The 10699-nt window shown below is 46.5% G+C and overlaps 2 protein-coding genes across 4 annotated transcripts; one reads left to right on the top strand and one right to left on the bottom strand.

The window, feature by feature from the left end:
- Window positions 1-832: 832 nt before the first annotated feature.
- LOC120964951 (uncharacterized) lies at window positions 833-3741 on the top strand. Of its 3 annotated transcripts, none has more exons than XM_040390040.3 (3): window positions 833-1778; window positions 1907-2409; window positions 3441-3741. In XM_040390040.3, the coding sequence occupies exons 1-2, from the start codon at window positions 1033-1035 to the stop codon at window positions 2406-2408; spliced, it is 1248 nt and encodes a 415-aa protein (XP_040245974.1). In that variant the 5' UTR covers window positions 833-1032; the 3' UTR covers window position 2409; window positions 3441-3741. The 3 variants fall into 3 exon arrangements, 1 of the variants encoding a protein (XP_040245974.1); XR_006664579.2 differs by having other exon boundaries at window positions 836-1778; window positions 1907-2539; XR_006664580.2 differs by having other exon boundaries at window positions 836-1778; window positions 1907-2539; window positions 3438-3741.
- Window positions 3742-4284: 543 nt separating this feature from the next.
- On the bottom strand, window positions 4285-7663 carry LOC109745611 (uncharacterized). The gene is made up of 9 exons (XM_020304733.4): window positions 7235-7663; window positions 6933-7137; window positions 6668-6758; window positions 6434-6576; window positions 6076-6319; window positions 5863-5967; window positions 5339-5521; window positions 5045-5249; window positions 4285-4944 (listed from the first exon to the last, which is right to left on the bottom strand). Exons 1-9 carry the CDS (start codon window positions 7449-7451, stop codon window positions 4463-4465), a joined length of 1875 nt encoding a protein of 624 aa, XP_020160322.1. The 5' UTR covers window positions 7452-7663; the 3' UTR covers window positions 4285-4462.
- Window positions 7664-10699: the final 3036 nt, after the last annotated feature.

Genomic DNA, 10699 nt, shown 5'->3' with positions numbered 1-10699 from the left:
ATGTCAGCAAATCCAAGCTTCTGCCCAGGTTCCGCCTCGAGACGGTGACGGCTCTTTCCGAAAGGCCTCTCCTTTTTTTTCCTGGGCAAATGACTTCATATAGCAGAACATCAGCATCAGTGCACCTCTGTGGCCCTACAAGCCTGCCTGGGCCCCCTGGGCTTGTGGGCCCTAGGTGGCTCCCCTCGGGTATTTTTCCTTCCAGTATCTTTATATATTTCAAAATAAATTTTTGTAAATTTTTACGACATTTTGAGCTTCAAAGAATTGCTATCTCTTTTTGCGGGTCAGATTTCTAGCTGCTGGTAATCCCTTCTCTTTTATTGTATCTTGCATTTTAAGAGAGAAGAGACATTAGAATAGCACCATAATATGAAATATAACTCCAAAACAATATAAATAACAGTAAAAAACAATGGAACTTTTTTTTTTGAAGAAGAAGAGGTCGAACACCCTGTCCACGAAGAGGTTCGCTCCTTTGTTGGTCCTGAACAGGGCAAGCCCTCCTCCTGAGATGGACCAAGCAACCAACCAACCACAAATTCAGAACCCAGTCAAGATCATTAGAGAAACGCAATTGTGGAGCTTGAGCTCAGCTCGGATTGTGAGACTGATCTCTGAATCTGAAGCTCGGGTCGTCCTTGAAGATGGAGAAGTTGGGCTTCTTGTGCTCGTGCAGCGTCTCTACTCCACCTCGTTCACCGTGACTGCACGCGAAGGCAAACTTGTGTCGACAATCGGCTGTAGCTAGCTCGGAATGGATGCGTGGGTGCTGGGTGGGGTGGTCGCGTACAGGAGTATAATTAAATTCGATGAATTAAATGTTTGGAGATCTGCTAGCTGGTGCTCAATCCTCCCAACCAATCTTTTGGGGCACCGGCGGCCATCCAATCTTCCAGGTCTTCCCCTCGCCGGCCCGGCCGCGGCATCTCGCCTTCCCAGCTCCTCCAGCCCCCAACCACCCCGTCCTGGCCGCCAGCCCCCTCCACGCACCGCATGTACTAGCAAGCAAGCAACCGCCCGACGGTCGGCATGGATCAGGCGCCCCAGGACGTCCTCGCGGAGGTCCTCCGCCGCCTCGCGCCGCGCAGCCTGGCCGCGTGCCGCTGCGTGTGCAAGGGGTGGCGCGCCGTCGTCGACGCCAACCGCCTGCTCCGCGCGGATCTGCTCCCGCTCACGGTCGACGGCATCTTCTACGAGACCTGTCCCTATAACATACCCATGCTTTTCTCCAGCCCCGCCACGGGCCGCAGGGTCACCGGTAAGCTCGACTACCTGGACTGGCCGCTGAACGACGTTTTCCCGATCATGGACTGCTGCAACGGCCTCCTCCTGATGTGCGATCACGTGGTCAACCCCGCCACACGGCAGTGGGTGCGTCTGCCCCCTCTGCCGCCCTCGTGCACGGCCGCAGGCTGCACACGTTGCAGCAACGAGAATCGCTACCTCGCGTACGATCCGGCGCTGTCGCCGCACTACGAGGTGTTCTTGATCCCTAACATTCCGTTCAAGCTTCCGACGGGGCATATCTGTATGCACATTTGTGATGATGATGATGAATCGGTGTCCGCGATGGAATGGCCACCCTCGCCTTACATCGTGCACGTCTTCTCCTCAAAGACCGGTTGCTGGAAGGAAAGACCCCTTCTTCGGGAAGGGGAGGCCGCGGGAACGGTTGCCGATGTGAAAGCGGTTTATCATACTGTATCATTTTTCCTCTACGCCGCCTATTGGAAGGACGCGCTCTATGTTCGTTGCGAAGAGGAATTTCTGATGAGGTACTTACTATATATCTACCCCCATCTTAGGCACCAGATGTAATTGGATGTTCAGTTTATTTTCCCCACCAATATTCGTATAATTTTGCTTATTATAATGTTTATTATTGTTGATTTGGTTCTTGCAGAATAAACTTGTTGCATGATGGAAATAAAGGATATACTGTGCCTCGCATAGGAAAATCAGAGAAGGGGGTGTATTGTGCATTCGGTGTCGACCGCAACACATTTCAGATTTGGTTCCTTGATGAATCGCATGGTCAGATGGAGTGGGCACTGAGGAATGTCATCGACCTTCAGCGAGTAGTGGAAATTTATCCTGCCAACCACGTTGATGGTCCATACTGGGTCGTGCAGTCGGAGGATCAGATGGATCTGGTGTTGAAGAATGGCATCAATCTTCAGCCTGCACATGACAATGACAAAGCAATGACGGAAGGCGATTTTGACTGGGACACTGACAATGAATACGTGGTTAGCACAGATGATTGGGATGACAAGGGTGGTTATCGGGATTATTTTTATTGTCTTGGATTTCATCCTTACAAAGAGGTTGTTTTCTTTCATGGGGCCTTCAGAACAGTGGCCTACAATTTGATACCTGCAAAGTTCTATACTTGGGTGAGATGAGGTATGGATATGACGAGCTACAAGAGTCCTTTTCATACGCCTCATGTTGGATGAGGAACTTACCAGGAAGCAACTGATATGGAAACCCTTTGATTATATTTTTGTTTGCACCAAATGCCCTGTAGTTCCAGGTTTGCTCTACTTCCTTTTAGTTTATAGCTCTGTCTTATTTTATTCCTTTTTGATGTCTTTATTTAATTGCCAAATGTTATTTGGGAAGACAATTTTTCTTGTACATGTGAGCACACATGCAGCATATGAGGAACTGTTAGATTCAGACCTCATTATACAAGTCCTTTGCATTGTAGTTCATTCACGGAATTTAGGTACTTTTCATTGTTTGGTTACCACACGTTTGTGGTGCGCTCTGTAGCTATTGCTGTGTTTAGGGATCTTTATCGCTCGTTATGACCAATTTATCCTCCACGTGCAATTTTTTTTCTCTAACTAAACATATTTGAGCACAAGAAATGCTAAAATCATACTGATCATAGTACCATGTGATCCACATTCAAAAACCCTATCTAGGAACATTAAGATTTTGGAAATGGATTTTCCGGGATAGATTGTGAAAACACACAAGGATTGTTAACAAGGCTTCCAAGAAACAAAGAAAATACATGTGGGGAATTCTAATGGATGGTTGGTACTTGATAGACAGCTTGTGAAATAGTACTAATATCTCAAGCTTGGATGGTTTTAAAAAGGAGAATCGCCACAATGCAAACTGTAAACTAACCCACAGTGAAAGATCAAATTTGAAATGATGGATATCTAAAATAGAGGAGAAATAGGGATTCACAGCTGAGACAACATAAGTAATCTGAAACCAGTGTTTCACATCTATTTTGCTTAGCTCCATTGCTCCAACTATTTTTAATTGAAGCACTGGAGTTGTATATTCAAAAGTTTCTGTTGATTCCATCGAAAAGGTTCATTGAAGATGTAGTTGATTGAATATAGTGGAGTAGTAGACTTGATAGAAAATGTCTGTTCATGTGTACTAATGGGATCTTTTTGGTTGCCCAGCAGCTCTCCCTGGTCTCCAATATTTTTTCACTTACTCAGAAGGGATATGGTCTGATGTTGTCAAGGGATTTTATTTTCGACTGCAGCTTTTAATATTCAGTACCAAAGATAAAGAAGGGTGCCCTGGTTTGTTGTATCTTGTATGGTCTACTATGGTCTGTACTGTGGGATGAAGTTAGTTACTTTTATTCTTATGCTGGTTACTCATGTACATGCATGTTTCGTGAGTTATCATGACACCCTGTTAGCGTATATTCAAGAAGTAACATTATACTTTTATATTCACTGGTTTCAGTTTGTTCAATTATTAATTTTGCTTGTACGGTTTTTTTCTGAGAATAATTTTGCTTGTATGTTTTTTTAGAACAATTCTTTGGCTCTTATGCCTATCGGTACTAGTAATCGTGCAGGTGCAACACATGTCCAATTCAATAGCATATTTCCAAGCTTTACCTTGACGTCCTTCACTCCGGCGACTCCCCTTTGGCTACGTTGATGTTCCCTAAGGTTTTGGTCTTCCCAGAATCTGAGATTATGACAGGTGCATGTATGACTGGTAACATTGCATCGATTGCAGCCTTCATTGGTGTCCTCATTGTCCACTCAAAGGATAGGTCGCGCCTTTAGGTTTCAGCTTCTCAGTAAGACAAGGTCCTAACTCGCAACATATGGTTCGCCGTCCTTGGCGATGTTGCTTCTGAGTTGCTTTGGTCTAGCTCGATGTGCAACCTCCGTATGCACCACCAGTTGAGTGACTTGGCTAGGTGCTTTGCTAGGTCGTAACATAGACTGCAGCTCATTGGTGCATGGACACATTGGATATAGGTGGTCAAATGAGTGAGATTATTTGGATTCACCCGGCCCACTCATGTTTTTATTTATACAAGTACAGGTAATAAGTTGTACTAGATAGTAGATAGATAAAGCCATGCACACCCTATGGAGGTTGACATGATTCAACGGTTGACAATCTCATCTCTCGCATGCCAACCGTCATTCCTCCCATTTCAATTATCTCACCCCGTTCACTTTTTTGCCTTTGTGGTGAGGCCAAACCCGAAGGGGAACAACGGGTCATAGTGCTTGTCCCCAACGTTCATTGGCAGCTGGTCCACCGACTTGAACCATGTCCTCGCCAGCTTCCCAGAGAACCCGTAGTTGCCGAAGAGCACGTCGGCGACGCCTTGGCCTTCCGTGCCGGGTAGCCAGGCGGCGACTAACGCATCCATGGCACCGATGTAGGGTTCCACCACCAGCGGTCTACCGGAGATGAGCACCACCACACAGTTGATCTTCTTGCAGACAGTCTGGATCACCGAGGGGCCGGGGGCAGGGATCGTCAAGTTCAGGCTGTCGCCGAATGTCTCGGCATAGGGTGGCTCACCCACCACCACGATGGCATAATCGTACTTGCCATTTTCCACAACAGTGCTATCTGGGTTAACAGAGAAGACCACTCGTGTGCTAGGGTCGACGGTTGACTTGATCGCCGAAAGGATCGTCGTCCCTGCGTTTCATCACATGATTCCATGAGCTTTTGTTCCAATGATCAACGATGCTCCTACTAATTAGTACAACATGCACTGAAATAAGAGACACCCATTTACCAACAGTTTTATCGTTGCCGGTGTCTCCTTGCCATTCGATTGTCCATCCTCCACACTGGTTGCCCAAGTTGTCGGCGTGGCTCCCGGCTACAAGTATCTTACCAGCCTTCTTTGGGAGAGGCAACAATGGGGTGGATGCATATTTTCCATTTTTCAGCAACACCAATGATTTCCTGACGGCTTCCCTAGCGAGTTCTCGGTGTTCCTAACGAGTGGAAGAAATTTATAGTAAAGCTTTCTAGTACCTTAACGAATGAAGTGTCAGTGAAAGAAAATGTGGTGGTAAAAACTAACATGCTTCCCGAGTTCACCAACAAGACTTCGATCAGCATAAGGGTTCTCAAATAGACCCATGGTAAACTTGACCCGAAGAATCCTGTAGACAGCATCGTCGATTCTGCTCATAGGGATAATGTTTTTCTCAACTTGGGATGTCAGATCATCAATGAATTCTGTGTAGCCAAAAGGAACCATGATCTGCAAAATAAAATATGCTAAACATTTTTTCAACAAAAATATGAATTTTTGGGTATTGAGATAGAAAGAGGGTGTAGTCTATTGATATGTTTTCTCAGTTTAAATTGTATAACAAATGTATATTTTCCTTCTAGTGAAGTTGTATCTTAAAATTAGCATACTATTTTATGATCATGTGTAATTATATGGCAAATAGCTACCGAATAAATTGTCACATATGTATTAGTTGCAGATGAGATAACAATCGTCAAGGATGTATCATAACCAGACAAGGAACATCCTTTATCATGCTAGCTATCAACTCGAGTTTTGTCGATACAAGTTGATTGGACTTGGCTTACCATGTCAATACCAGCACCAATTCCGGCCTCAATTGAATAGGAATAGTTCAAGTGTGGGGGAGTCGTAATCTTATCAATGCCTTGCCAGTCTGAAATCACGAAACCCTGTTTGCACAAAGTCCTAATAAATTAATGACACCAGTATATCTTAATATACAAGAAGAAAAACAAATAGCTAGGGAGAGACATCTTCTGCGAGAATGAGCAACATACCCTAAATTTGAGTTTGTTCTTGAGAAAATCTGTGATTAGGTAATGGTTGGCGTGCATTTTCGTTCCATTCCAACTATTGAACGAGACCATAATAGTAGATACGCCCCTGATGATAGAATTATAGTAAGCAGGCATATGGATAGTCATCATCCCATGGTTGTCGATGATTGTATTGCCCTCGTTGATCCCCATAAACGTGCCTCCATCACCAACATAGTGCTTTGCGCATGCAGCAACTTTCTTACTGCAGAGGATATCAGAGTGGCGGCAAAGTTAGCCACATCTTCTAATGTAACGTTACTTTCACATTTACACGCCCGGGAGACAATTTGGCTACTATGTGTTGGATAGATATTACCTTCCAGCAACATATGGTCTTCCCTCGGAACCTGAGGGAACATCACCTTGCAAGCCAGAGATGATTGTGGTCATTGACCGGACAATGTTTGGGTCTTCACTATAGCTTTCATAGCAGCGTCCCCATCTTGGGTCTCTACAAACCTGAGTAATAAAATAAGCAAATGAGTTACTAACATAAGAACAATAATCTTTGCTATCCAGACCAACCTGCAAAACATGTATTATCTATTACCGCAGTACATGGAGCAAAGACGTATGGAATCCCGGTAGCTCTAACTTCAAGAGCAGTTGCTTCTCCTATCCTTTTGACCAGCATAGGGTCCCTGGAAGGCCGCGAGACATTAACAATATAGACGGAATCAACATATGCATCACAAACTATATGCATATCACACTTTGTGTTTATTCTTCTTCTACATAATTGTCACACCCAATCGACGTAATATACCAAATCTGTCTATCTTATCACAAAAATAATAATTAAGAGCACTTTATACCTGGTAGCTCCGAGACCAACGTTATGAGGGAAGATGGTAGCTTTGTAGACGTTATTGTGACCATGCACAGCGTCAATGCCGTAGATCATCGGAATGCCTAGGCGGGTAGAGAGGGCGGCCTTTTGCATTTCATCCACCATTGAAGCCCAATCCTCAGCAGACGCTCGGGGAAAAGGCGGGCTGCCGCCGCTACTCAGGACGCTACCTGCATTCATCACCGCACACCAATGTCAAACACAAACTCCGCAGCCGGCATTCACCATTTGCACATGTTTTAGTGTGAGCGTGGGATATGATTTTACCTATGAAGTATTTCGATAGCACCTCCGCGGTGGCGTTTATCCTCTCGATCTGCGTCATCTGGCCTATCTTCTCCGCGAGGGTCATCCGTCCGAGCAGATCCTTGATGCGGGCGCCGACGGGCTGCTTCGGGTCCTTGTACTTGAGATATTCCGCTCTCCCCAATGCTGACAAGCAGAGCATGAGGAGAATGAAGGTGGCCTTGTGCAAAGTCCCCATCTTGGCAGCACGGTGTGCGTGAGGCTCTTGCTAGCACTAATGGTGGCTGTGTACGTGAGAATGATGAGAAGGGCGAGCGAGTGAGCATGTCATGTCATGAAACGAAAGAGTGGTCTCAGATACACACGAGGATCTCAAGATAATAAAAAGAAACGAAAGAGATCATTGGGTTTGATTCGCAAGAGTGGACCTCACGCCCTACTAGCTAGCTGCGATCGACGACCACGGCGGATCATATATACTATGTATAGGAACAATGGAGATCACTGCCTGCGCTACTGCAGCACCACTACCATCACGAGAGGATCCATGGGTATCTCATTATCTATCGACTGAGACGTCTCTGTGGACGAGATCGCTGGCTAACTAGTTGTTAATTCCCCGTTGGTGCTGACCACGCTAACTACTCCTACACATACCGTCCAGCGCAGTTCATGCTGAAAATAACAGTCGTGTGTAGAGTAGTTTCGAAAATAATATGAGTACAGTCTGATCACACGTGAATCAGTCAATGCATGGTAGAGCCTAACCCACAATAAATTACTAGAGTAGTAGAGAGGAAGAATCTTCTTAACACTTGTTTTTCACTTCACCTGTAGCTAGACTTGTATGGAGATCGGTAGGGGGAATGCTTGGTACTGATCTTTGTCCTAACAGCCATTGACAATGTTATTCGTGGTGCTACTCTTTTCTCCCTCGTGGTGACAAATTCCATACCGTGGGACTTGTCTGCTGTAACCTGGCCTATTTGGATGCTCGAAATCGAGCTACATTTGAGAAGAAGCTTACCAAATCCCTTTTTGAGATCGTGTTTTCTGCTTATTTACTGGGCAGGTGTTCAAAAAGAACGACATGTCGCAGAGCTGATGGGCCGGAGCTGATCGTCTGTGCAACAATACGATGAACTTGATGAGGATTTGCAAGTTGCAACACTTCCCAATAACGATCACCAGTTTAGGATGCCCGTAGGTGGAGCTCCCGATCACTTACCTCGGCATCCCTCCTCTGACGACGCGTCGCCCCTTGTGCTGCACAGTTGCAGCCCCTTGTTGACACGGTTGCCGGCCACTTACCAGATGAACAAAACCGTGCCTACTCGTGCACCACCCCCAAAAAAAAGAAAACTCCAAGGCAACTAGAGAAAATTCAGGCAGGCACCAACGAAGGACTGGCGCCATGTTTGCCGCCCGCTCGAGCTCGGTGGTCTGGGAGTTCGCGACATGGAGCATGTCGGCCTTGCGCTCCAGCTGTGTTGCCTCTGGTTCTCTCGCACGGACCCAGAGTGCACATTGCAGGGGCTCGACCTTCAGTTCTCCACTGATGAGCGTGCGGTTCTTTCGGTATCTACTTTCATGATTATTGGGAATGGATCGACTGCCCTATTTAGGGAGGATCGTTGGCTTGACGGGTTTTCAATTTGCGAGCTTATGCCCATGCTCTACAGCTGCATCCCCAAGTGCCAGCGCAAGGCCAGAACGGTGGTGGAAGGGCTCAATGGCAACACCTGGGCACGCGACATACACGGGCGTCCTTGGCATCCATGAGATCGGCCAATACGTGTAGCTATGGCAGATCGCGCGCATACCTTCCTATCTGATGCACCGGACCAACTGATCTGGAAATGGTCCGCGAGCGGCACCTTCTCTTCCCAGTCCTGCTTTGCGGCAACCTTCCAAGGATCAACGTCCTGCTACTCCTGGAAGCTCGTCTGGAGAGTCCAACTAATGGGCATAGTGAGGGAGACCATGGCTTTCATATTTGTATTTTTTTTAGACAAATTAAGCCACCAGTCCTTGTTAGAGAGCTCCAAGTGTCATGTGGATGTGACAATGCTCTCGAGTTGGAACCACTCATTCGTCAAATTCCATAGCCTCAGAATGAACCAGTACTTGTAGAAAATATGCACCACAGATTCTTGCTCTTTTTTGCATTAGGGGCATAGAAGCAATTTGGGCACCCTCTCTTGTCCAGCCTATCGGTGGTCCAAATCCTATTTTGGATAGGCATCCAAGCGAAGAATTTGATCTTTGGTGGTGCCCAAGCTTACCAAACCGTGAGGTTCATAGTGGTGCGAGTAGCCCCAAAAATTATGCCTTGTACGGGTATGCCCCAAAGTAGTGGCTACTAGCCATGTGTTTCCAAACAATGTCGTCCTCACATTTTCATTGAGGTGCAAGTCGCGAGGAAGCGCCCTAAGAGTTATAAATTCTCGAATGTGAACCATAGAGAGATAGTAGAAATTTTGATCTTGGTGATCCAAACATCATCCTTTAAAATTTATCTCGCCTTCAAATTATTTCTCGTGGATGCCACATATATGAGCGGTGTTATCTCCTGGGGCTTATGCCCTTGCACCAAGGGGAAGTCCCAAAAAGGAGTCCTCGTGTCGTCACCAACGACGGTGGTAGTGAAGGATATAACAATTTTAGGTCCGTTTCATCTCAAAGATTGGCCATTCCAACCCAAATCTTGGTTAGCTCCTTCCATTCAAACCAAGGTCTATGCAATATAAGAGCCTCACGAATCTCTCGGTATTGAGCACACCAAAACCGCGAAAGTCGTGCCGCCGAAAAACGATATGCCAATTGACTTCACATTCTACAGCGAGGTCTTGTTCGTTCTCGACCAAATTAAGGGAAGCCTGCTCTAGCTTATTAACTTTGTGAAGGGTGTTCGGATTTTTTTTCTTTCGCAAAGGAGGGTTATCCCCGGCCTCTGCATCGAGCGATGCACACAACCATCTTTATTATTTTATTCAATAAGGTCTTACAAAATAAATGCATAGATCGACCCAAAGCCACACCTTTCTGGCGAAAACTATCGCCCTACCTACAAGATTAATGATGTGCCCTGACGTCGCGCCATGCAAACCTAGAAATCCGGTGGCCTCACCAAGCCGCCCACCGGCTAGCCGGGACCACCAACTGGTTTAGCAAACCCTCATCATGCACCGCATGCGCATGCTATAGAATCCGTCACCGCCTTCTTTCATAGTCCCATGAGCAATCGATGAACCGATCTTTCCAAACCCTTCTGCCGTCGACACCACCACGACGCCGGTCAACGCCAGCCTCCTACGCGCGCTCATCAAATGGTATCCAGCGTTGAGACTCCGTTGCACCTTGCCGCCAAGACTCACCGTCGTCGATACTGTAGATGGCACGCCGCTCCACCTTGGTCACCGCATGAGAAGCATACGGAAACTTGCTCCCAACCACCAGCAAACCAAACACTTGTCCCTCCAGCCG

Source organism: Aegilops tauschii, chromosome 5 (assembly GCF_002575655.3).
Source record: "Aegilops tauschii subsp. strangulata cultivar AL8/78 chromosome 5, Aet v6.0, whole genome shotgun sequence".
Classification (NCBI taxonomy): domain Eukaryota; kingdom Viridiplantae; phylum Streptophyta; class Magnoliopsida; order Poales; family Poaceae; genus Aegilops; species Aegilops tauschii.
Note: the sequence above shows the minus strand (reverse complement) of the source record. Positions and strands in the feature narration are given on the sequence as shown.

Excerpts from the sequence above, each read along its gene's own strand:
- LOC120964951 (XM_040390040.3), top strand. The coding sequence starts at position 1,033 with ATGGATCAGGCGCCCCAGGACGTCCTCGCGGAGGTCCTCCGCCGCCTC. Across the intron at positions 1,779-1,906 it reads GAAGAGGAATTTCTGATGAG|AATAAACTTGTTGCATGATG; the intron begins GTACTTACTATA and ends TGGTTCTTGCAG.
- LOC109745611 (XM_020304733.4), bottom strand. The coding sequence starts at position 7,451 with ATGGGGACTTTGCACAAGGCCACCTTCATTCTCCTCATGCTCTGCTTG. Across the intron at positions 6,320-6,433 it reads AGACCATATGTTGCTGGAAG|TAAGAAAGTTGCTGCATGCG; the intron begins GTAATATCTATC and ends TATCCTCTGCAG. Across the intron at positions 4,945-5,044 it reads CGGCAACGATAAAACTGTTG|GGACGACGATCCTTTCGGCG; the intron begins GTAAATGGGTGT and ends GATGAAACGCAG.